At 40.3% G+C, this 27,102-nt stretch overlaps 1 protein-coding gene across 6 annotated transcripts in view; it reads left to right on the plus strand.

Moving 5' to 3' along the window:
- The window catches only part of MEIS2 (Meis homeobox 2), a 202,134-nt gene that overhangs the window by 2,881 nt on the left and 172,151 nt on the right, over positions 1–27,102 (plus strand). For 5 of the 6 annotated variants that reach the window (XM_074327925.1, XM_074327926.1, XM_074327923.1 and 2 more), the window contains exons 2-7: positions 679–911; positions 2,413–2,554; positions 3,265–3,315; positions 4,251–4,301; positions 5,075–5,224; positions 14,851–14,965. In XM_074327925.1, coding sequence (XP_074184026.1) covers positions 706–911; positions 2,413–2,554; positions 3,265–3,315; positions 4,251–4,301; positions 5,075–5,224; positions 14,851–14,965 — 715 coding nt within the window. In that variant the 5' untranslated portion in view covers positions 679–705. Of the gene's footprint in view, positions 1–678; positions 912–2,412; positions 2,555–3,264; positions 3,316–4,250; positions 4,302–5,074; positions 5,225–14,850; positions 14,966–27,102 lie in introns of those variants that run through there. The other variant, XM_019725522.2, reaches the window with a different exon arrangement.

Consider the following 27,102-nt stretch of genomic DNA (forward strand, 5'->3'; position numbering starts at 1 on the left):
CGGGGGAGGCACTAGCCCCAGTCTTCCCTCGTCCTCGGCGTTCTCGTCCTGATTTTTAGCGTTTTTCTTCTCTTTATTTTGTTTCATTTCGCCTTTTGATTTATTGGATCCTCTGGAGTAGGCGAAGGGGGGTTAGGGGTGGGATCCGGGGCTTCCTCCTCACACTAACTCCACTTCTCCCTCGGTTGGCTCGCTACGGTTCTGCTGCCTCCGGCCCGAGCGGCACCTCCCGGCGCCCCCTCGGTCCCCGGCCTCACCGCCCCCTCTCCCTGCTCTAAACGCAGCTCTTGGTTCAGACTTTTTCATTTTAAAATTTAAAAACATTTTCCCCAACTTTCAATTCCGTTGTTTCGGCTGGTTTGGTTTCTGTGTGTTCAACTCGTGCTCAGTACTTTTCTCCTTTCTGACTTTGTTTTTATTTTTATTTCTCTCTCTCTCTCTCTCTCTCTCTCTCTCTCTCTCTCTCTCTTTCTCTCATTCTTACCTCCCCCCCCGCTCATGCCTCCCCCCTCCTTCTCTCTCATTTTCCCTTCGTCTTTCTCCCTCTCTCTCATCTCTCTATTCCTTTCCCACTTCTCTCCTTGCTCTCTTTCCCCTGCTTCTTTTTCTATTCCCTCTCGGCTTTCCTCGCTCTCTCTCACCTCCTGTGCTCCCCTCCCCTTTGCCGGGTTCTGACAGTACGATGAGCTGCCCCATTACGGCGGGATGGACGGAGTAGGGGTGCCTGCTTCCATGTACGGAGACCCTCACGCGCCGCGGCCGATCCCCCCGGTTCACCACCTGAACCACGGGCCGCCGCTCCACGCCACGCAGCACTACGGAGCGCACGCCCCGCACCCCAATGTCATGCCGGCTAGCATGGGATCCGCTGTCAACGACGCCTTGAAGCGGGACAAGGACGCGATCTATGGGTAAACCAACCCCCCCATCCCGACCCAGCATACTGTGTGTGAGTGTGCGTTTGTCTCTGTGGGGGTTAAGGGGTTGGACGGCTAAGTGGGGAGTTACTAATGCTTGGCGGGCGGGAGGGGGGCGCTTGCCTTGAAAAGGACAGTGAAGGGAGCCTGCTTTTCTGCCCCTTGAGTGTAAGTTTCTGGAGGGTATGACTTTCTCCACCCCCTCGGCCCGAGCACTCTGGACCCCACAGCCCGGAGTGACTGAGAGTCTTGCCAGGGCCTTTTCCCCAAGGACGGCATTCTTGGCTACAGGACGCAGAGCTGGTCCTTCCAGGCCCCCTAACAGAGGCCTTGACGAAGGAGAAAGTTTCCTGCGATGAGGAGCAACTTTTTTTTCTCTCTGGTGTTTCCTACCGAGAGTCTGGGAGTCACTAAATGCAGCTTGAGCTGGGATCAGGACTGCTTCTGTTGGCCAGGAAGTCCTAATCACCCACTTCTTAATTCTCTGTAAATAAAGGGGGCAGACCTTGAAGTGCAGCCGGGTGGAAGGGACTGCTGCTTGCATAGAACCGCTCTTGGGGAGAGTAAGGGAGCTGGCTGGAAATTATTTTATATTCTGGGAGAACTCCGGGAGGCATGGGGCTGCTGCAAGGTCCAAGCGTGTACCACTCGGGCTCTCCCAGATGAGGGTAGGTGGGGAAGCCTGCGGGGTACCGAGGGGAGGGGACAGTCCGTCAACAGCAACTGAGTCTGAAACCAGAGGCCGCAGGCATCCCGAAGTGTAGTTAAACCGCCGGGAGGAACACAAAGGGCAGACGCGCACGCACACAGCCAAGTTTTTAACACTCGATTTATTTTTGCCTGCTAGAGAAATGTGTCTTTGGAAGGAAGCTCCTAGGCGTTTAAGATTCTTATTATTTTGGCCCCCACGCCCGCCCGGGGTTTACTAGAAGTAGAGCAAACAAGTTTATAAGGCAAGGGGGTGGAGAGGTTAGAAGAGCACTCTCCGATTTTGGAAGTGGCACCTCGGGTGTGTGTGTAGGTGAAGCCTTCGGCCTCCTCTGAAATGCCCATTAAAATGCGGAGTTTAGGTAATTTTTTATTTCACAAAGTGTTCCTTTCTTGGGAGGTCAGGGCTGGGTCTCACCGGTTGGTTCGGCGGCCTCTGTATTGTGGGGAGTGGGTCTGGATCCACTCCAGGCTCCAGACTGCCTGAGCTTCTTGGATGTTTCATTACGTTCCAACTAAGGCTCTTTTTACTTGGCGGGCTAAAGTGGCCAGGGGCTTCTCCCAGCAGATCTGAGGGACTCCTGAGCTGAGGGAAAGGGCCAGGCCGTTTTTCCTTTCTGTTTCTGGCCCAGGCTCGGCTGGCTGAGGAAGGGTTGTAAAGTGTGATGCGTGCCTGTTGTATTAAAGAAGGAATCCGAACCCTCCAAACTTGTTGATTACAGTTCTTGCTCCTTCCCCTCTGCACCCCGTCTCCGTGTGTGTGTCTCTGCGTGGCGCTGCCCGTTAGGCACCCGTTGTTTCCTCTGTTAGCTCTGGTCTTTGAGAAGTGCGAGCTGGCGACCTGCACTCCCCGGGAACCCGGAGTGGCCGGCGGAGACGTCTGCTCCTCCGACTCCTTCAACGAGGACATCGCAGTTTTCGCCAAGCAGGTCCAACCTTCTTGACCCACTCACCCTTCTGCAGCCCCTCACCCCCTCCCCTTCCCTGCGAGGTTTACATGAAAGAGGAGGAAAAGGCAGGGACACCCGATCTGTTCCTCCGGCCCAGTCCGCGCTCTACGCCTCCTCCCCATCCCTGAGCCTGGAGGCGAATTGGAAGCGGAGATAAATATGGGTGTTTGTTTTTCCCCCCAGCCAGGAATACAGGGGCTCGACCCTCGAATTAAAATTGACCTGCTCCTAATCTAGGGCTTGGCCTTTTCCCCCGCCTGCAGCTACTTGAACAAGAATTGGGGATAGGGGCTGTGAGGGACCCGAGTGTGCCCGGGAGGAAGGAAGCTGGACGCCTCTCCGGGCGGTCCCCGCCCGGCGCGGAGGTGACGGAGGCTGAGAGCTGCGGCTCGGTAGACTGCAGGATAAGGGGGTACTCGGGACCCAGAGCACGACCCTGTATACCCGGCCACAGTTCGGCTGTTCCAGGGACCCCCCCAATGGGGCCAGGCCCAGAAGGCCCTGAATCTTTTTCAGCTGACCCCTCTAATTTAAGGCACTAGCTTTTCTCAATTATTTTTACCGAAGCCCCTCTCCTCTGCCACTGCCCCTCCACCATTTCCAATCACACTACAGATTAGTTGGTGACAGGATTTTTCTTCTTTTAAATGGAGTGTTAATTCATGCTGACTTTTTCCTGCTTCTTATAGGTTCGCGCCGAAAAGCCACTTTTTTCCTCAAATCCAGAGCTAGACAATTTGGTAAGGCTCACTGTTGCTTGCCTTTCCCCAGCCAGGGCCCCCTCCCTTGCCCAGAAGCACCCACTTTCTCCCGATGCTCCCGGGAGTACGAGCAGAGCCTTCATTTGAAGCTCCAGAGCGACAGCGAGGAAGGGAGTAGTTTAGAGACCCCGCCAGGGCGTTGGGAGTGAGGGGCGGGATGGACGTCCGGGAGAGCAGAGCCCAGGGAGGCAGCCAGCGGGGACGCAGCGCCGAGCGCTCGAGCAGGGGACGAGTCCCAGGTCTCGGCCCCGGGAGTGAGGCTACGAGAAGTGAGTTATTTCCTCTGTTTGCCGGGGCAGGCGGCGGAGCCCAGGGCAGCTAACCCAAAGGAAGTAAGGAGCGGCGGAGGGCAGGCCGGGGAGGTGGGGAGGGGGGTGAGGGGGCAGGTCAGCGCAGGCCACTTTTAGGTGCGATTCTTTTGCTAATTTGCACGATTTCAATATTAAAAGTACCTAAATCCGCTTTCAAAGGCCCTGCCTCACCATTCATCTTGAGTATTTCCTTCTTTAGTGAAGACGGATTTCGCTGTGTGTGCTGTTCTAAAAAGCTTTCTCTCTCCAGAGAAGCGACTTTTTTTTTTTTTTTTTTAATTTGGCCTGAGGTCGAGGGAGGGGACGGTTAACGAGGGCTCAGGCAGAGAAAGAAGGCCTGGCCCTAAGAAAGCCGTCCTTACAAATGGCTTACTGAACATGAGGGGCAAAGATAGTAAATGCTTGGGCTCAGGTTGAGTCAGATTCCTATCCCGTGGCCAATGAGGCAGAGCTGATCAGTAATCACTTGGTTTTTCTGACGATTTCTTTAAGTGTGGGTTTTGCCTGGCTACTTGCCTATTTATTCTCACCAGCCCAATGCCCTTACCACCCTCACCCCCAAGTCACAGAGTCATAACTCCACACTCTAAACTTCTCTTGCAGATGATACAAGCAATACAAGTATTAAGGTTTCATCTTTTGGAGTTAGAAAAGGTAAGCAGGAAATGACACTCCCGGTTTGATTTAGATTTCCCAATCTTAGCTGAGTTGGGATGTTTTTAACAAACCTCCTGTCTAAGGGATTGAGCACCTGGAGATTTTGAGCAACATATTACTCGTCCTTCCTTCAAACTGCTTCTCAACCCAGGGGCTCAGAGGATGGGTGAATTAGGATAGCCCTGTTTTTTAAAGTAGCCCCCCCCCCATTCAGGATTATTTTGAAATGCGGCAAACCATTTGTGTTACTGGACATTCAGCCTGCTTGCGTCTCTATTAGCTGAGCTCACCCTCGGCCCAAAGCGTGTATTACGTACAAGCAGAGGGAATCATCCTTGCTAGGTTGTCTTTACACTGCTGTGTAGTTCAATCACTTTCCCCTGGAAACATGCAAACCTCCTAGTTTATTGAATCGCAAATGCTAATGCTGTTCCCAGTTCCAGTGTTCTAACATTTTGATGTTATCATCAAATCGGATTTTCCTCCTTAGATTCCCAGTCTGAACCCAGTTATTTCCAGTCCTAGTTCTTCTCTCTTTATTGTAACTTGTTGCTCAGGGAAGTCTCTGGAGAATAATATCTACTGCAACAATTGCTCTATTGTTTCCTCGCCCTCAACTATTACACTCATTAATTAGACTTAGTTTGGAAGACATCTCACTGTTGCTCTTTCCAAATGTAACCTTGCAACCTGATATTTTTTCCTTTAAAAATGAAACAAAACAACAGCAACAATGTGAGCTGAACCCTCTACCATGACCCTCCTTCTAGGTCCACGAACTGTGCGATAACTTCTGCCACCGGTACATTAGCTGTTTGAAGGGGAAGATGCCCATCGACCTCGTCATTGATGAAAGAGACGGCAGCTCCAAGTCAGATCACGAAGAACTTTCAGGCTCCTCCACAAATCTCGCTGACCATGTAAGTCTGTGAGCCTTTGGCATTCTTTTAAGACCATTGGGCAAAACATTTTTAAAAACGTATAAGATCAAGCTCCACTCAGCTTTCTTTTTAAATGATTTGGTTTTTTTGGTTTTTTTCCCCTTCTTTTCTCACTACCTCTGACATACTCTTTCTCCCTGTTCCCCCTTTCTTGGACACTGCCCCCCCTCCTTATTTATGTTGAAAACCAAAAAGAAAAAAGAAAAAAAAAAACCTGAGAGTTGATAGAGTGACTTGTGCTCTTAATGTGTAAAGTTTCCTGGATTTGGTGACTTGAATGTTAGCAAATTGTCTGTTTGATATGGTGACTGCCGCCTTTTCTGCTTTCTGAACTCTGTGCAAGGGAAAGAGGCAAGACAGCTAGCTGGACAGGATGGAGAAGAGAGGACAGAAGAGAAAGAGAGAATTGGGGAGGGGGCTGATTTCGCAGTCATTCACAGAGATGACAATCCTGAGAATTATTGGCACTCTTGCATTGCATTAGAAATAAAAGGAGTGAACACTTTACAATTCTCAGAGCTTTTGCTCTATAGAAACTTATTGTCAGAATATGGCTTTATTGCCAAGTGCCTGAAGCATCTTCATAATAAAAGACAGTAACCTTGATGAAACAATTATTAACAATGTATTGCAGAAAGCTGAAGGGAATTGTGATTGAGTAACCGTAGGTTAGTGGTTGAATTTTAACACTTTAACAGTTGGTGAAGGAAGACGAAGAGTAGAGTAAGGAGCAACTGTGGATGTCAGGCCAGGAAGGGAGATTTCTTTCTATTCTGTTTTTAATCCTATTTTGGAACTGATCTAGTGAGTCTGATGCTTAAAAAAAGCATATGTAGTGAGATTGAAAATTTGAAAAAGAAGCAAAGAGAAAAAGGATTGCAGCTGGTAGGAAAGGCAAGAGTGTGGAGGTTAAAGAGTGGGTGTGAACAGCAGTTTATTTATAGGAACCCAAGTCTGGGGGCGGGGGACAGGGTGTCTATAGATTGCATTCAATTGAACTCACAACCTAAATGATATAGGCTGTAGTCTAATAACTTAGTGGCTGAAATATTAATTTAACACTCTGTGGAGTTATACAGGCATTGAGGCTTGAAAGCAGTTTGTATCACCACCACCCTCTCTCCCCACCCCATTCCTGGGTGTTAAGAGAAACGAATTGAGATGCCTTGAGAACAAACCTTCTGTGAGGTTCTCCTCCCTCACCCCCACCCCACCCCAAAAAGTTTTGAAAATATGCAGTCATAGATTTTAATTATTAGCCTCTGTGCTGTGTGGAAAGCCAGTCTAAGGACAAAAGTTTCAAAAAGAAAAAGGAAAAAACTATCTCAGTCCAGGATGTCTAGTTCTGAGACAGAATAAATACTGTGGCTTTGAAAGCTCCTGTGCCCGTCTTTACTCTTGGCCTCTCCCAGCAAGATGGGGGATAACTTCTGGAGCTCTTTTGTAATATTCAGCGTATTAGCAGAAAACAAAAGGATACAGCAACAGCTCTGGAAAGTTTATTTGCTGATATGTAACTATGTGATGTGCGGTTGTGGTCCAGGAGGCATGACACGACCTTAGAAATATTTGTTGTTGTTATTTATTTCTTTATTTGCATTGCTTCCTGTTTCTAAATTCATATGCATTTTGCACTATTGGGGGAATGGGAAGGAATCTAGTTAAGTGGTTTATAGAATGAGAGGTTCACAGTTGCCTACAGCCAAAAAAGCTTTGCTCGTGACATTTCCAGGGGCCTCGACTACTTGGTTTTCTGGAACAGTTTCTTGACGACTGTTTTTCAAGTGGATGTATAAAACTAGAGCATGCTGATGTTTATAGTGTAGAGGTAAGATAAACTAGACTGTTTTAGCGTATTAGCTGATAGACAATGCCAATTTATGGAACTATTGTAATATTTAAATTATACTCAGGAAGGAAGTTGTACCTAAGAGGATAATGCTTTAATAACTTGACAATCATCATCTTTGGATAAAAGAGTCAACTGTAATATTTGTTGGTCCTCTTGAAAGCCCCCAGTCAAGTAGATATGACAACTGATTTATTTTGAACCCATGAGGGCTTGACACCTCATTGGGCATCAAAATTTAAAGCCTTTTATTTCCTAGAGATCTGAACTATAACATTTTTACTTTAGCCCCCTGCTATTTGTTTTGAAAGGAAGCAATAATTTGTTCCACCAACACACTGAGTGGGAAATAGTGAGATTTGCCACAGACTTGAATTTTATGCAGGAGGTGAGAGAAAACCTTGGAGAGTTTTCACCATCTCTGCTACTTTTGTACCAGAAGTATATTGATTATATTCATTTCCAGGCCTCCCACTACAAAGCGAAGTCTCTTTATGCTTCAGCCTCTTCTGCAAGCATACCCTCCCTCAACCCCCCAGCCACAAAAAAGTGAAAATACCACAGAACCACTACCTGAAAAGTGGTACAAGTGGGACATTTTCAGCATGTAAATGTGTCCAATTTGAATCTCCAGGTTTACTTTTTCATTTGCTTTGATATGCATATTTAATACATCGCCCCAGGCTGGATCTCATTTGGTGCACGCTGGTGCAGGGGTGATGATGAGCCACTTCAGAAGGATCTAGACAGCGTGTTGTTTTCTCTGTTTTATCTGTTGGCCCACTATTCTGATCTACTGTGCTTCCTCGTGGTTTTATTTGCACATGAAATGCTGAGAGCATTTCAACTTATTGGCTATGAATAATGACAGCTAAAAAAGAAATGTAGTTTAATTTGTTGTGTGCCAAGGTTTCACTTGTGGAGGTGACAGTTTGTGACAGCTGTTTGACACCCCCAAAACACATACACCTCTATTCTTATTAAGTGGTAGCAAGCTACACTTGTGTGTGTGTGTGTGTGTGTGTGTGTGTGTGTGTGTGTGTGTTTAAGGAAGGAGCAGGCAACGAAGGAGTGAGAGAGAGAACAAGTATGTAATTCTGTATAGTAGAAAGCAGACAGAGAGCATCAGGAGGGAACTAGGAAACTACTAGGTACCAAAAGAGCTTTCAATTTTCTTACTAAAAATTTTGAAAATAGAAATGAATAAATGTAATTGATACAAATATATTGAAAGCAGGTTTTTGGACAGACTTTTAGGAGTGAGTTTTATATACTATTGCTTAGTAAATCAAGCTGCTGTCATGCTGATTTCACATTCCACAATTTTATGTAAATAAGCTGATGTAACATAGATGCATTAAAAGAAGGCAACTATAATGTCTTCTCTTCCATGTTACAGTCAATAAAGATATGGAATTCGTTCACTTATTATTAACACTTACATGATAGGCAATAATAAAAGGATGTTTGGAATTAAATGGAAAATTCAGTTTGCAACATTGGCTAATATTTCAGTGTGTTTAATAAATTTATAATGAATGCTTATATTTTTAATATTATAATGTAGTTTATGTTATACTTATAAGAGTAATCGTTATACATATAAAACAGCTATTACAATATTCTTTGGAATATCGGGGAGAAAAAACTATGATGGTGAAAGGAAATAGAGTTCTATTTTCCAGCTGCAGTTCATGTTAAGTTTCCCAGACATTCAAATTTATCACGTTTAAAATAAACATGTCAAGAAGCCAATTCTTTTTAAACAAAAGTTTCAACTTGAAAACTGTTGTGGAATAATTATGCTGTATGTGGAATAATTAAGTCTGTAGTATTTCTGAATAATAGGTGATATCCACATTATCTACTTTACATAATTTTAGGTCAAGTCTTTAACTCTAGTGCAGATAAACGAAAATGTGTCTTTATATTTACATATAAAGGTGTTACATATCATTAGATCAAGTTTAGACAAAGAAATATATATTTTTTGGAATACATTCTCTGAGCTAAGTTCTCTTTGCCTGAAGTACATACAGTTTTATTGTTATTCCTAATTAATGTTCACAAGGAGTTACATTTTATTTTTTGGGTGAATTAAGTATAGGGAAGAAAATACAATTATATTTATTAACAGTAATAAATGCCTTAGAATTGACTAGCTCTGATAATGTGACTAATAAAAGAAAAATTATTTTAATTTCTGTGTTGAAATCTGTAACGTAAATGAAGCTATGCTGCTATTTTCTTTTACACCTCTGAACATGTCAAGTTTATTTATGTCACTACAGTTTTAAGAAATGGGTTAAGTCAGAGGGGAGAATTCCCAGAACCTTTTTCCTTACAGAATATGAGCAACTGTCTATAGGCAAATTCTTTTATTACCAGAAAAATTAGAGAGAGTAGAAGAGGGATAGGTTTAAGTGACTGGTCTATAGAATGTCAAGGGGGAAATAATGGGATTCTATAATAACATTAATGATACGAATGATTTATTTTATCAGATAGTTTCTTACATTCTAGTGTACGATTAGGCCTTGGTGAGTTATCCAAGCTCTCTGGGGAAAGTTCTACCTTTCAGACCTGTTCACCAACTCAAGGAGACGTGGCTGAGGGCATGGGTTGCTATTGTCATTGCATAATTTCTGGTGATTGACAGTTTTTCTGTCAATTTCCCATCAATAATAATTACATTATTTAAATCATTTAGATTGTGCAGTTGGAGTATATTTTCAGTGTAACTGGTAAGAGGACATTAAACAAAGATGTACTTCATAACCACAGACATTCACTATCAGATTAAGAATTTATTTTCAAAATTCATTTCCTCATTTTCTTTTTCAGACTGAATGTTCTATGCAATATTCCAACACTGTTCAAAACTATAGGAGACATACTATGACATTACACCAACAATACAAGAAGTTTCTATCTTCTCTAAAAGTTGCTCCATTAAATGGAGGACTCATTTGCAAAGAGTACTTGTCACTTCTGTGAGAGCTGCTCACATATTAATTCCCAAAGCTTAATAGAGGGGTGGAAGCAGGAAGATGAGGGAAAGATCCTGGCTCTATTTACATTTTTAAAGATCGAATCCATGTTTTGAAAGCACACACACTTCTCCCAAGTTCTTATGTCAACTTCAGAATACTGAAGTTGAAATTCCAACATTTTTTCAAACCATGCCATTGACATTTTAAACTTTTGTAGGCTTGACTACCTCATGTTAGGAGTTTTCATCTTATTTTTTTTAAAAATTTTTTGCATAAAATGTTAATTAGGAGTTAAAATGTTGTAAAGTCATCGGAAATATGTTAACAGTATTAACTATGTGTGCTAATACAAGTATATCTTGCCTTTGCTGTTTAAACATATCAAGTCAAATTAGTTTTGTATGCTGCGTTTGCTGATTAGAATGTCTTTATATATGTTTAGTATTACTTTCTCCGAGCACATGTTCTGAATTACTTTACTGTGTTTTCCAAGCTCATAATTTTCGACTCAGTGTTATATATCACGTTTTCATTGTACAGGTTCTAGAAAATCAAATGCTTATTGTAAAATATTTTTAATAGTACAAATAAGAAGTGGAAGTGACCTAAGGGATTATCTTGTCTAACTTCTTAATTTTAAAGATATAAATAAAACAAGCTTCCAGGAAAATGAAGTTCATCACTTGCTTAAGTTCTTATGATCAGTTAGAGGTGGCACCCCAGAGTCTTAATTCCAATCTAACGCTCTCTCTTCTGTATCACATTCATTGAACTACCTTTTCATTTGGGGTCTGAGATGAGTTTCAGGTTATTTTAAGTAGAACTTGTGTGTAGTATGGCTTTTTTTCCCTCTCCTTGAGGCCTAATACATTTTATTTCCCCAGTCCATTTTTAGTTTATTTAGAAACCCTCATACATTTACTCCATTGTCTCTTTTGGTGGAAGAACCATGAGCTGTATGGAATCACTTAAACAGGAAAATATCACCAATTCACCAGGACTTATTAAAGAGTATCCTGTAGACAGGTCCCTCACAGAAATGTCATAATGGTGTAAAATGTTACGATTTCCACCATATCTGCAAACTCAACAAAAGAGGCACACGTATGATTTGCTTCCTACGCCCAGAGACTCTTGTCTTTTATGCACTCTTTCCTAGATTTAGCAAAATTCAGTGATGGTGCTAAATCAGTTTTTTTTTTTTTTTTAACTTTCAAGGGAGAAAACACTGGCAGAATTGTGTTTTCTAGGGAAAACTGTGTGTAAATGAGAAACAGAGGAGAGCAGCAGAGTGATCTCCTGTGGCCCGGCTCCTACAAGCTCTCCCCATCTTGTCTCCTGCTTTTATATTAATTACAAGTTGCATTATCAGCTGTGAGTCTGTAGCCCAGCAAATAGAAAATACTGCCCCTGGAGACCTAGCTTCTTGTATCTATTTCCATCTCCTTCTATTGTGCTCCACTCAGTATTCACGGCTTTTCTCCTGCTAACACTGCTCTTTAACGCAATTACATAAGAGCAAGAAGAGTACCATATTTGACTCCCAATTATTAAAGCCACTGGGAATAGAAACATGTTTACTCCTTGCCCTCGGGTGTCTTCATGATACTTTTGGCTGAAGAACAGGACATATATTGTGGAATGCATATACCTGAATATTCACCCACACACGTGCACACAGAGAGCATTTCTCTTTATTTTTCTACGTACATTATGTGTTTTACATGCTTTCATGTGCCACTTTGGGTTCAAGATTCACTAAACTCCTGCATATAACTTGGCAGAAAGCCAGACCGTTATTCTTGAAAGATGTAAACTTGGAAACTACCTAGGGAGGGAAAAGAAAAAGAAAGGAGATGTGATATAAACAAATATTTCAATTTAAGAAAAAAATGGTGTTATGGGTAATGGGTTCTATTTTTTTCTGTCCATACAGGTTATAATTTTTTATGACCAAGGAGGTAACAATCTTTTATTGACCAGATTATCAACATTTGTCTTTGTATATGATCACATACGTCATGGGGGTGTAGCTGAATCTGGGCAACCTTGGGGGTAACTCCTCAGCCTTGAAACCCCAGATGGATTTATCTGTTTTTCCTACTTTCAAGTTAGATGAATATCCTGGGTACTCAGCAGTTTGTGTCAGTCTCTCAAACTAGATCATAATACTTGAGACACTCAATGGAAATAAACGTGACACTTTATTAGGAGAGCATTTTTGAGGATCTGAGGGAGAAAAGAGGGAAGAGATAGAGGTGTGGTGGGTTAGAGAGTGAACTTGAGCCAATTTCAGGTCTGGGCTGACAACCAAAGACCCAACTCATTTGGAAGAACCAGCTGCTCTTAAAGTAATATTTGCTTATGTGGCTTATTTTTCACAACCCTTTACTTTAGAAAACACCTCCTCCAGAAAACCATCGAAAAAAATAAACTGAATTACAAATTAATGAGGCCTGACTTTAAAACTCAGTGCACGTTTGACTGATAAGGACAAATCAGAATTTTCACTTGCAGGAAGCCTTTCTGGGGCTATCCGTTCAAATCACCATAGTGCCCAAACAGAAAGCCTCCCTCCAGCTTCATTTGAACGATGACGTAATGGCTATTGGATGACATTTGCCTTAAAACATAGTTGAGGTGTTCGTGGTTAATTATTGTAATTTTCATGAGGGGTAAGGAGCTTTTATAGCAGCCGGCTTCATAAAAAGCCTGCAGTGCATAAAATTAACATCACTTTCTGTGTACACTGAAAAGTTTAGCTTAGGTGAAGGTGTCGCGGCTATTGCATTTTCTAAAAGAAGCCTCTAGCCAGTGGTGTTGCAAGATGAAACTCACGCCATGCTATTGTTTCTTTCTCTCTTTTACGTGTAATTCTTCTAGCTCTTACCTGAGTACCATCCAGCAAACAGCTGAAGGACGCGAAGAGGCTGCAAAGCTTGAAGAGCCCGTGTTCTCTTTGCCTTTAGGTTGAAGCTACTGGAGTGGTTTCTGACTTAGATCAAAAGAGAGGGGGCAGGCACGACTTTGCCTTGATACAGGCAGCAGAGATCCTTGGTTTTCATTTTATTTTACTCAACATCACTCCCTACTCCACTTCCTAAAACATTTTTATTTTAGAGATCTATACATGTGCCGTATTTACAGTCACAAAATTTCTGCTTAGGGTTTTCGCTTTGAATCAGTTGCATGCCTGATGGTAACGCCGGTAGCATTATTTGATGTAGATGTTATTAATCTATAGAGCTTTGGATAATTTCATCACCTATCAAAAATGCTGAATATGAACGTACAATCAGTTTGTAACAGATCTGTAGAGGAAAATAAATCAGGGTATTTTTTGTTTTTTGTTTTTTCATTTTTCGGTGGTTGTTCAAATAAGAATAGTCCCCTATTCAGTCTCCCCTTGGTTTATTGATTTTATTTTGGTAAAATCTTATGTTCTATATACATTATAGAGTTGCTATTGGGAAGAATAATAGACTGATTTTCTTTCTGGTAAACTATATGTAATGACAACACGGCAAGATTGCTTTCAGATGGTCAAGATGTTTGCATGTTGCCTACAGGCATGTCAGTTTGTCTGAATCTTTAGTTACCAATTCTTGTAAGAAGAAATAGTGTACTTTGAGAGATTGATGTTGTTTTTTAAAATGTTTCCCCCAAAGAATTTGCTTGCCGGTAGGTCTGCCGGCTTAGCTGAAGTCATCGCATACAGGTGACAAGTGTGCAGCTCTGGCCTTGAGGCTGGTCTGTTTCATGTGCTGTTCCTACTCTCCGTTTCTGCCAGAGGAAATTCCATCTCTTGCCTGCCTTCATGTGGTGCTGATAAAGTCCTTCCTGTACATTAGAATTCCTGTTTTCCTTTAAGCAACAGCAGGGTATTGGGAATGATCAGGAAAGGGGAGGAGGCACAGGAGAAGAACACGCTCAGCAAAGGAGCATGAGCTGTAACTCTCGCTTTGCCTCGCATGTCCTGTGAAACAACTGGTTCTTCCAGGAAAAGATACTGCTCTGTGAATTTAAAGCCCTCCTGGAGCTCACATCAAAGTCCTGTCTGGTTTATTGGATGGTTAACAGTTCATAGGTGTTTCTTTTTGGTTGTTGTTGTTGTTATTGTCGTTTGTGCAAAGTAAAGCAAAACTTATCATTTATTAGGTACTGATGCCGTGTCTGTTGGTTGTATAATCAGTCCATGATAATTTTGAGAGTTCATTCAGACTGTGCATCAGGGCAAAGCATTTGAAACGTGTGAAAGGCTGTGTCATACATTCTTGAGTCTGTGGGTATTTTTTTTTTAAGGGAGTCACTGAGTTTTGTAGATGTTAATAGTCTGAAGTATTTAGTAACCAAGAGCATTGGGAACTGTTTCTTGGAAGAGTGCACCCCAATTTAGATGGCAAGAGGAAATATGACTTAGATTTTTAAGCAAGCTTTTTTCCTGACTTAAAAATTAACTTTATTGAGGCATAAGTTGTATATAATAGAAATGCCACCACTTTAAGTATCTATTTCAATTAGTTTTAACAAATGTATACATTGATGCAGCCCTCAGCTCATCAAGGTTCTAGAGCATCTTTTCTTCTTTCTGATACCTATTGCTGAAAAGACAACGTCCTATATAGTGTGGCACCTATATATGCCTAGTTCCGCAAATACTAATATGCACACATTTTTTGTCTCTCTCTGCACCTTTCTTCTCGGTTCCCCATTTATGGCTGTAATGGTAACCGTGGAAAAATCCCTTGGAATCCTGACATCAGAATCCGGCATCTTGGCGAGATCACGATGACGCAACCTCCACCCACTCGGCAGGCACCCCCGGGCCCTCCAGTGGGGGTCATGCATCCCAGAGTGGAGACAACAGCAGTGAGCAAGGTAAAAGGTCAAACATTTTCCTCGTGCAAAGTAGGCATGACTAAAATAACTTCAGTATTTTATATCACCAGTGCATCTGCCTCCCTGTAAACAGGAGAGTGGCAGGTTAGGGAGCATAATCAGCTGCTATTTAGGGAGACGCTGTTTCCTCCCCTTAAGTTACATTACTTAAAAAAAAAAACAATTCAAAGTGAGATGTCTAGTCTTTAAGTAGGCATTACACTAACAATTGATTTGTTCTGCCAATTCTATTACAAATTTCGTTATCTACACTTCTGTGTGTGAGAGTAAGTAGAATGACAGATCTCATTTGCAGCTATGATGCAATAGTTTGAATTATACTATAAACAGGATATTTTGTTTGTAATATCCACTATGAGAATTCTCTGTAATCAAGCAATGATGTCTCTAAAGCACACAAGATGCAAAAAGCTGTTCTTTTTAGCTCTGGAAGCACTGGACGAATTATATATGAAATCTTATCTTGAGAAGACAGATTTTGAAATTCTTAGAAGGTTATTTGTTTCCATTCAGCAGACATGGTGACTTTTGTCACAAGTCCTAAAAATTAAAATAATCAGAGGGCAAGGAGGACATCAACTGTGGATGACAAGGAAGCCTAGTGTAATTTAGAATACATTTTGTCATTTAAAACTCACCTATTGCACAGAAAGCAATTACAGATTGGTAGGGATGACTCTTCTATGGCTAAAATGATTATTTAAAGAAAGATGCATTATTGAATGTGGGCCAGGAAAGTATATAGATTTTACTTTTTAATATTTTACATTAGATGGTGTCTGATCTCCTAGGTCTATTTTATCTCTATTATGACTATGTTTATGGCCACAATATTTAAGTATTAGACAGTCTTCCAAGTAGAGGACAGTTTAACAGCTTGAGCTGTAGTCATACATGCCATTTAAAAGAGGGTGGTTGATGTAGGGTGAGTGCCTTCACTCCTCCACGTTTCTGGCTGTGGATGTTGGAATCCTGGTATTCAAGAAGAGTCTAGGAAAATGTTCCTTCTAGGATGCCGGTCACTTGTTAATGGGTCCAAATCTAGATTTAAGGAAGTTGCAACTGACACAGAAATGAATACTATCAGATGGTAAATTGTAGAAGAATTTGTGAATCATAACTATTGAGGTTTTATATACTGTTTTTATTAGACTAGTTAGATTGTATATAAGACAACTAAATTATAAGGCATTTTGAAGATGACATGTATATAAATTCAATGTATGTGCAATGCAATGGCTTAATTGTAGTTTGATGTCATGGTGATGGACTGACTTCTCCGTGTGGTTAAATCTGGAAAGCTTTCTATGATGCCACTGTCCTTACCACCCCAATTGCTTCGACATAAAGGGCAAAATGTATCTATTAATAAAAACAAAACACCCTAAACACTGTACAAAAGAGGGGAAAAGGAGAAGCAGACTTAGTGGTCTAATGAGGCTATCTTCCAAAGACTTGTTGTGTGTGAGGCTCGCTTTGACCTTTCACTTTGCTCAGGAGCCCAGCGCTTCATTTTTCACATTCTTGCAATTACGTTAACGCTTCAAGCATTTCTGACTCCAAGTCAGCTAGCAACACCAGGCATAACTCAACACTGTGAGTTTTTCTCCTCTCTGTAGATTCATTAACAGGTCACCAAGGTCCCAACTGAAATTTAAAACTGACTGGTTCTGTTGGGTTGGTTGAGTTATGGCAAGGGAGATAGCAGGAAAGGACCAGAGAAAAGGGGAGAGGGAGAGAGAAGACCCTGGGGTTTGGAGCAGGGAATAGTTGCAGCAACGGGCAATACATGGCGTTTTATCATTTTGTTCTGTTGTTTGTTTGTTTGTTTGTTTGCTTATTTATTTATTGGACAAAAAAGAGAAAACCTCTGAGACTGATAAACTGGATAAAAATGATACAAACAAACTTCAATGTTAGGGGTAGCGGCACCCACTTATCCGATGTTGAAGGATTTGATCCTCGTAGGATTTTGTTCCTTTAATCATATCTCCATGGGATTAAAGAATGGACATGGTAGCTTATGTGTATGGGTACCAGGAAGTCAGTCATTTTCCTGTAGTAAAGTGTGAGGGACTAAAAAACATTATGATTCCAATAAAATGGAGATTGTTTTAGCATGGACAATTGCTTACCTGGCTTCCCACATCAGTGGTTCCAAAACACATGTTTAAGGGTGTGCTGTTTTTTTACAGCAGACTCTAAATTTTGAGGGACAGATTTGTGCCCATATTAGTCTTTTAAACATGTTTTCAAGATATTTTGCTATTTTGTCCCACGGAATTGTCCAGGGTAGCTTTCTGTGGGAAAGATTAATTATCTGCTTCAGGGCAAAGTCAACAAAGATATTGACTGAAATCACATATGCTTATCCTAGGTTAAATCTTAGGGTTGATATATAATGGAAGACCTAAGAGGGAAATTTATGTTCTTAGTATTAAACATATTATAATATTTCATTGGAAATCAAGTTTGTAGTTTAGAAAAGAGTTTTCTTGCTTATTCATAATTTATTAGCACAACAGGCATATGGAAAACTGTAAAATGATTCAGTTTCAAAACAAATTATGATAAACAGAAAAAATAGGGATGAATTCTACTAAATACAATGTTTTCATACACATTTTAAATTAAACTTTAATAGCCATATGCTATAAAACAATACATGCATTTATATTGCTTTATAATTTTTGTGAATATTCTTACTAAAATGATTTATGCAAATTTTTACTTTGGAACATAAAAATACCTCATTTTATGACTTGATAGTGAACAAGCTACAGTTACACAGGTGAAAGGTCATTTTTTTCTTCCGTAGTGTTTGTGCAGCAAACTGAAAGGAGGAAAAATATCAAATTTTCAAAATCTTGTAAGAAGCAAACTTGGTAAAATATAAAATCTGACTCTGCTGTATCTTTCAAACAGCACATGCCTAGCAGTAAACTATATAAATATGAACCAGACTTTCATTCACTCTGATTTCTTTTGCTAAAAGCAGCCAAAGGGAAGGAGTGTGTCTTGTTAGGCATATTAGAATGAAGAAATAAATTTGATTTTTCAGGGATAGAATTAGAGTGCAGACTAGGGGCTCTGGGGAAGTAACTGGCCCTCTTTGTGTCTGGCTTCCCATCAGTAAAATGGGGCTTGATAATAAGGCTCGGGGTCCCTAATTCTGTACCTGCTGAGTCAAAAGCTGCTTTGTATTTCATTGTGTATTTTGCTAGTGTAAAGACTAGGAAGCAGCCCCCTTGTTCACAGAGCACTTTGAGAGCCTTGGATGAAAGGCACAATATATGTACAAAGTATTATTATTATTGATGGGTTTGTGTAACTCCCATTAGTGCTGATGGGAGTTACGCATGTGAATTGGCAAGAGAATAGACCCCTCAGTGTTTAGAGCACATGAAATTTACATTTTTTCCAGTGCTGTAATTGAGATGTTGACAAATTGGAGAATATTGATGAGCCTTTGTTTTAAGTATTTCGTGCCAAGTTTGTTTTATTTTTCCTGGTTTGAACAATGGTATGGGTTCAGCAGCAATGAATAAAAAGGGTAGAGTAAAGATAACTTTGTATTTCAATATTTTGATGTGCCAATATGAAATGAATTGTCTTAGGCAAATGGAATATGCTGTTTTAATCATTAGCTATGCATGAAAGAAAAATTGATGTTGACATCTTTGCTGTAAAATCGTTGTAATGGGGCCTTCCTTACAATTCATTTTTGTAAAATTCATTTTGTACATTTTGCAGCAATTGAACAATCCCTGCACTGTGAATAGGCAGGATTCCCAGAAATACCGAGACAGTTGGCCCAGTAACTGCTGAGCTCACACTGCACACCACACGCACGTTAACTATACTGTTGCCAGACCCAGTTTAACCTAAATACTGTAGCCTTCTAGCATCTATATGTCTCTAATCTATCAGGGCACAGCGCTGTAGAAGCCAACATGGTTCCTCCCAACTCTGCCACCTACCAAACCTCTCCATTGATCTCCATCACCCAGGCAATGAGGCTAGAATTCTATTGCTAGATATTCATTTATTTATTATACAGCTCTTTAACAGTCATGGTGTTGAAACCTAAAAATATCCCCCTTTATTTTGGATGTAAGTATTTATAGGTAAGCAAGCATCTAACATAGTCTTATGCTTTTGAGTGTATAATCCACGCTAGAGTTATAAAATAGTATCCTCCTCCACCAAAATAGTCCAGTTATATATTTAAAGGAGGGGGAAAAAAATCTCAAACCCACTCATGGTGGGTCCCGAATATGTTCTACTGGGATTTCTTATTCAGTCTAGGAAAACTCTTGTCAATGGAATGTTTTCATAGTGGCGGCAATCTCTTTAAAATAACCCTAAATACAATATGACAGATGCCATCTGGCATAATCTTTTGCTAGTTGCTTTTAACTTTTATTTTTCCTAGAACTGAGTTCACCCAAAATTGGTCACTTACTCTTATGATAAATACAATGACATTTCTTTTCCTTCCTGTCCTCCTAATTGTATCAAAAATTCTCTGAGAATGTAAATGATAATTGAACATTGTCACAGAAGAAGCTGTTGTATATCGAATATTTATGTGGCGTTTTCATTCCCTCCCCCTCCCCAAGGAAGTCAAAATGTATACATATGATCCTTTAACTATCAGTAAACATGCAGGTAATTTCTGTTGATTTTCTCAGGACTTTTTAGAATAGTAACCATTAGAAATAAAATGAAACTCTTCTAATAAATAAATTCTCTAGGAGCATGTAATGGTGCCCATAAATGCTTAAAAGCTTTCTATAATTGCTGTTAATTTTGAGTAATTTCTTCCTATATGTATCAACTTACTTGAAAAACCAGAGTTGGGATTTCTAGATTTTTTTTTCAACTTAGTCATGTAAAGGGATGTCTCCTGATGCCAGTTAGAGTTTAATTTAGAGTAGTAATTAAACTTGAATACTGCCTCATAAACAAAAGATAAACAATAAACCAGCCACGTTCCCTGCTGTTTCATAGCTTTCTTTCCCAGATGTTTTAGCCTGATAATTTTTACACAGTGAACTACCTAACATGGAGTTTTGTGGACAGAGGTCGAGAATGAACTTTTTTTTTCTTTTGTAATCCTTTTTTTTTCCCTCCCCAAAGCAAACTGCAGAGGATTTCCCACAATTTAGATTTTTTAAAATTCTGATAAAATAAATACTTACTGCAGATGTGCTTTAAAGATAACTCTAGTTCTTTTGCTTAGATACTGTTTATTTTTTGTCTTCAAAGCTAATCTTGTCATGATGTCTTTTACACTTAGTAATGTAAAGTGGAACATACTTCTATTTAAGTAAAATCTTGATAATAAGTCAGAGAAAAGAAATCTTGACAATGGATAGTTTTTCTTCTCACCCATTCCCTTGCTTTCCAGTCCCATGCATTCTCCCCCAACGACCAGCGTTACTTTATGTCTGTACTCTTCCTTGGGTTACAAGGGTTTCTCTGTCCAGTTCTGGACCCTTCCACTGTCAGCCATGATCTTTGTAATTGTCAGGTACTAGTCGGCTGTTCAATGCAGAAGCCATGTTATTTTCACTGGGTGGGGTAATTACTGAAAGCTGAGAATAGCTGCACTAAAGACAGAGGGATACTTTCATGATTCCATTAGCATAAGAGTGGGTAAATTATTCATGCCAAGTGAGGATTCTATGGGGAAAAGTATAGTTAATGCACATAGTTTTTAAATGTATCCCTTTCTGCTCTGAGACTAAATTCTTGTTGGAATCAGTTCTCAGACATTTACGGGAAAGCTCTGGTGGCGTGTTAGATGCAGTTCATCTCTCTCTGTTTGCAGCGCTCTCAATAGAGACCATCTGGCAAAGATCCAAAAGGTGATTAAACAAAATGATCAGCTCTTGTTGCTGTGTTACATGTCCAATACTCTGGATTAAAAAACATGACCCACGACAGTCAAGCTAACGTCATGCCGCTCCCCCTCCCCCCTCCCCTTTCCGTATAAGAATTCAGATGGTCCACAAATGTGTGTGCCATCTTTGTGTCCTTATGGCCCATAATCATGAACAGGTTGTGCAAATGGCTCTTTCTGTAGCACTGTCTGTTCCAGCAGCATAGAAGCATTTCATATTAATTGGGTCAGTCTAATATTCATATCGACATGGGGAAAAATTACTAAAATTTATTCTTATAGCAGACAATGAATATGTGTGCTTTCTGCCATGAGGGAAGTGAAATCTGACAACTGGCTTGTGCAACTGATTAATTTTTCTCGAAACTGGAGAAAATCAAAGCATGAAAAACTGTCATTCTCTGAAAACAGTGCACAACCCTTTGTAACTAAACAAAATGAGTTGGGTGGGGGGCTTTCGGGGAGCCTGTGGAAATAAGCTTTGGTTTTAATACCATAATCAGGGATGAATTTACAGTGCCATTCAGAGGAGTCCTCCCTCCCCATAAACAAGCTGATAATCACAGGGAAGCTGACTTCCAATTAGCTCTTCCTTCCCTCACACAGATCAGGGTGTTTATATGTCCTCCTTCAGCTTTGATATGTCACTGCGGAGTTGATACATCTCATGTCATATTCAAAAGTTTGGAAATCAAATGTTTTATTATGAAGAAATCCTGCTAATAGGCAAGGTAATTTTCAACCAATCATTTCACGATTGAGTTAAGGTTAAAAATGCCAAGATTTGTGACTAAGAGACAGATGTATCTTATCTTTGGGGGTTTGCACCACATGCCAAATAGAAATATAAATTGAACAAACCAGACATTGTGAGGTAGTGATCGAAGAAATATTGAGATGAAATCCTGAAATGGACTATATATATGCATAGTTATAACAATGCTGTGCAGTGCTTACATGTCACATTTGTATAAGCCTGAACTCTGATTTTATAAGGGGAAGTTTAATGTATGTTAGTGAAGGCATTCAAAATAGAAGACTATTTCTAGGTTTTTCAGAGATTATGCTTGACCATTTAATATTGTGGGAATAATCTATGACTGATATTATAGGCTGAATTTGAGTGCACATGTCAAGAAAATATAAAGAATAAAGGAAAAGGAAAACATTCTTAAGCAACACTTTAAAACATTGTCAGTACTTGTCAGCTTCCCTTTCTAAGGGAGGTGAAAGCAGTAGGTTAGAAATACAGCCGGGCATAGTACTCAGGGAGGGGAAGTGAGATTCCCCTTGAGTCAGTGCAGTGTGGCAGATGAAAGGGACTTGCATAGCCTTGGGGGTCTTAAGGCTATTATAGGGCAACTCATGCTCTGTTATCATGCTGATTTTTCAATTGATTTTTGGCTGAACAGTACTTGTTGAAGCCCTCCAGAGCATCAAACACAGCTTTATGGTGCTATACGTTGTAATACACGTGTTCTCTTTTTCTCTTCCTTGTCTTTCCTGTGGAAGAAGAGTCCATAATGATGCCATGTTATTTTCCCCCCTTCCTCTTTCTATTTCTATCCTCACAGAGTTTCTTGAAATTGTTATTGGTTTCTTTTTTTTGGGGGGTGGGGGCATTGGGAGAATAACTTTTATTCATCTTCCTATGTTGACATTTGTTTTTAATTTGGCCTCTAAAAATATGTTGATGTCAATAGCAGACAACAATACAAACCATTTTTATCTACCAATTTTATCTCTTGGTGGTCTTGAACTAATCACTCCCTTTCTAATGACCAGCAAGAAAGAAAAAGAAAAAAAAAACACTAGGATTTCGTTAAAATCTAGTTTCTCATTAAAATGAAAGTGAATTGTTTTGGTATCCCTTCTATACAATGATAAGATCCCTCAGTGTCCTGGGGGTAGAAAGAGAAGGAAATAATGAAGGGATATGTCCCTGCTTTTCTTCTACCTAGGGAACTCTTTTGTCATCTCTGTGAAGCCTTCCTGATTTGCCCAGGTATAGACCAGTGTTTACTTCTCTGCACACTGGTGGCACTTTGTACCTCTATTATAGCATCTTTCACATTTTGCATTGTAATCATTTGGTTTCTTGTCTCTCTGCTTTTCCAAAGCAGGGATATTCACTTATTCAGCTATCTAACAATAGTAGGCCCACTTTTGAATCAATAAACAAAATCCACAGGTTTTACATTTTTCTCTTTTTAAGGTGGAAAAATTGATCAAAACTTTGTGCTTATCAACTTTATGATGTATACCTGAACATGAATTAACTATATTGAACATATTGATACATTCAGTGAAATTCCATTACATCCTTCAGAGCTAATAAAGGTCTTCTTTTACTGAAATTTTGTTTTATACAACACTGCCTGAAATAAGTCAGTGGACCATCAATTCAAAAATTTAGAATTCTTTTGGTTATAGGTAGGTTCTTAAATTTTAGATTCTTATTTTGAGAAGTAGTTTAGGATAATACTTAAAATGAGATGTCTTATTTGTCCTTTAATGTTGTCTTAAATTATGTCCAGATGGTCAGAATTTAGAGATGGGATTACTCTTTATTATGTTATCTATACAAAAGTAAGTGTATAGCTATATTGTTTTTAATGTAAATGTGAACCTAATAAGGGAAACTGCTTAATGTGGCTAATAGTTTCCCATGGTGAACTCAGGGTCCATTTTGCTTATACTCCTTGTTTAGGATGATATTGACCTTGGAGGAAGTCATTGGTCTTCACGTACAGGTAAAAAGTCTGGAAGTAATTCTTGAATTTTTAGGCCCTGCATGCTTTTGTTGATTTCCTACATATGTCCTCCAGTGTTTTTTTCATAGTTTGCTTTTGAGTAAGTATAATTATTTTGGGTGATGCAAGCAAAACTTTGTAGTGAGCTCTTTTTCATCTGCTTGGGGATTTCGTCTGGAATCTTGGACTGTGAGTCGAAAGGCCTGTACTCCAGGGTCAGGGTTGTACTGAAAAGGGCACAGACTTAGGACACAGAGAAACATGGGTTCAAATCCCAGTTCGACTCAATATCTGCCAGATTCAGTTTCTCCATCTGCAAAATGGGGGGAAACCTGCATGCCTTCAAGGTTGTCCTGGAGAGTAAATTAAGTGAGAGTCCATGTTATAAGCGCATAACATGACCTATGCATGATTTAATCAATTAGAACCTCTCTGTGTTGGAATTTCTATACCTCACATGTAGAACACTAAATGATAATCATTACAGAGGCTGAAACTATTTTTTTTCCTGAGATATATTACAAATAACTACAAAAAGTCTATATAATTTTCAGGACAATATTACAGTTAAATATATTTTATAGGGTTCTAATTATTTTTAGACTAATAATTCACACAAGATGTAGCTGGATTATCCTTTGTAGTCGTTAGAGTGTCTGCTTCACCAAAACACTTATTCCTTAACCCTTGCTACCAGTTCGAGGTGTTACTGTTTCCTCAAAAAACAAGCATTCATTTGTTTTAAGTTTGATGATTTATAAAAGTAGACTAGGAGTGTAAAATTTCATATTTCTTCTTCCAACTAACCTTTGTAATAAATGCCATCTGCTAAAATAAAACCTCCAAAATTTCTGTGTACTAAATGTGAATGATGAAGAATAAGTTGATAAATCATGGATTATTGCAAGGCTGTTAAACCTACCTCGTGGGTGTCCTTTTATGACAGATTGTTGCGCATTGGGGCAGATATGTAGGTACGCACATCTGTCTGGGGGGCAGGAAGCTCTCAACTTCTCAAGACCTCTTCTGGTGAGTGTATGCTGCTTAACTTCGACACACAAAAATGTTCATTGAGCAAGGCACTCTGGAAATAAAAATGTGGAAATTACAAGGGTCTCTGCTTTCAATATTTTACCATCTCCCAGGAGGCAGGGGGCACCATGGCAACTATACACATAACTCTTATGCAAGGCGGATACTCATTTTGGGTGGTTGGTTCAAGGGAGACTTGTTGACATGGAGGCAATGTGGTACAGAGACAGTGGCAGCTCTGACCACTCATTGTTGCCCTGCCACTTCCAAGCAGCAATCTTCCTGAATGTTAGTTTCTTCACCTGTAAAATCATAAGAATAACTATCTCATAGGATAGTTGTTACTATTAATTAAACATTGGATTTTAAAAAGTCCAGGTTGGTGACTGACTAATAATGAAATCCCTGAAATATTCTCTTCCTTCAACATTTAGGGACCATATAATTGGTGCCAAGCACTGTTTTAGGTGCTAGAGATACACAGTGAGTAAGGTGTGGTCCCTCTCCTCTTCATCCTCTCTGGTAACTCAGAAATGTAAAAGGTGGAGGATAATGTCAAGGTAGTAAAGTATTTCAGAGGAGGGAGTGATTAATTCTGTCTAAAATAGCTGCGGAAGGCTTCACAGAATTGGGGAGGTTGTAACAGGTTTTGGTGGCCTTCAGTGAGTGTTTCCTGGTGAGCAAGGTAGGGAGGGTAGGGGGAGCAGATGGAACAGCCAATGCAAAGGCTCAGAAGTGTGAAGCAGCATCGTATGTTCAGAGCAACAACCAGATTGATATTTCTGTTTGTGTGAGAGAATGCATGGTGAAAAGAATGGCTGAAGAGGCAAGTAGGGGCTTGTATGTGAAGATTCCCCTTTACCACGGTAAGAAGCTTATACTTAATCTTGTAGAGCACTGTTTACCAAACTTTCCTGGGGATAGGTAGCTCCAAAGAGGCATGTAAATACAGATTCCCTGGCAGACCACAGACACAGAATCAGGGTCTCCACGGATGGTCCTGGGAGTCTGGATGTTTAATGCATGCCCCAGGGAAACCCTGTTCTGGGACATGGGGAAGCCATTAAAGAAATTTAAGGAAAAGAAGTTCACGATAAGATTTACATTTGAAAAAACAGCTCTTTTAGAATGAATGTGGAGAATAATTTGAAGGAAACAAGACTAAGGATAGAATAAGGGTTAATAGTCCAGAAGACAGATGAGGGTCTGTAGTAAGGCATTGGCAATAGAGATGGAGGGGAGAGGACTGATGGAGAGATCACCTACAGGAAGAAGGAAAAAGGACAGAGGCCAAAGTAAAATGCAGGCCTTTCCCTTGGTGGAGGTGCTATAGTCTAGATAGTTTTCTTTTTCCTCCTGTGAGTTTTAAAGTATGGACATGGATCTACCAGTGGAGAACAGGAGGAAGAATATTGTATTTGCACGTGCAAAGCTGTTAAAGTGGAAATTCGTGATGCATGTTGTGTGAACAATGATTCTTTGGGGGGGGGCATAGGTACTTACGGGCGATGTAGCACAGTGGTTAAAGATGTGGCCTTTGGCATCGGCTTGTCAGCCTTTAAATCGTCAAATCTGTTGCATGTCATTGGCAAGTCTCTAACTCTCCATATTGTATCTGCAAAATGGAATAAATAATATCTAACCTAACAGATTTTGGGGCGTAGGGATTAAATGACCTGATATATGTGCAATGACAGTAATCTTATTCTCAGTTCATAGTAAATAAAACATTATACTTTTTATTTGATAGTTGCCTTTAAAATAGCTTTTTGCCCCTCCTGTTAAAAAAAAAAAAAAATAGCTGAAAACTGCTCCAATACAACTGACATCATGATGAAGAACCTAAAAATGAAATCCTGCATTCATACCTGAGAAAGGGAAGCTATGGGTTATAAAGCTGGAAGAGCATCTACCTGCTCTAAGCCCAGCTCTAAACCCTCCACCAGCCCCAGGTTCATCTAGTTGGAAGTAATTCCTTTCTTCTGAAGTCCCATTGCACATTTCTCTGATTCTCTCTTCTGACAATCAGGTTCTCCCTTTGTAATAGTAATTGGTTACATGTCTTATTTGTTATCCTGTTTGACTGTAAGATTCTTGAGGACAGTCTTCCCCTTCTGCCCCACCCCCCAACACCACACTGTGCTGTGATAACATAGGAGGCCTTCAGTAATAATTTTTTTCTTTAAAGGAAGGTTGGGTTCATATTGTGGAGGATACTGAATAGCAGACTGGGGAGTTTGTGCTTGATTTGGTACGTAATAGGGACCTATTGAAAATTTTTGAATGGGGGTAATGACATAATCGCCTTCCTTTTGAATGCCAACGATGAATTCTTCACTGCGTCTTCCACCGTCAAAATAGCAGACCCATATGCTTGCCTGAAATACTGTCTATTGAAAGAGTGGATATTCTTTTGAAGGAAG

This window comes from Rhinolophus sinicus, linkage group LG03, assembly GCF_036562045.2.
Source record: "Rhinolophus sinicus isolate RSC01 linkage group LG03, ASM3656204v1, whole genome shotgun sequence".
NCBI lineage: Eukaryota > Metazoa > Chordata > Mammalia > Chiroptera > Rhinolophidae > Rhinolophus > Rhinolophus sinicus.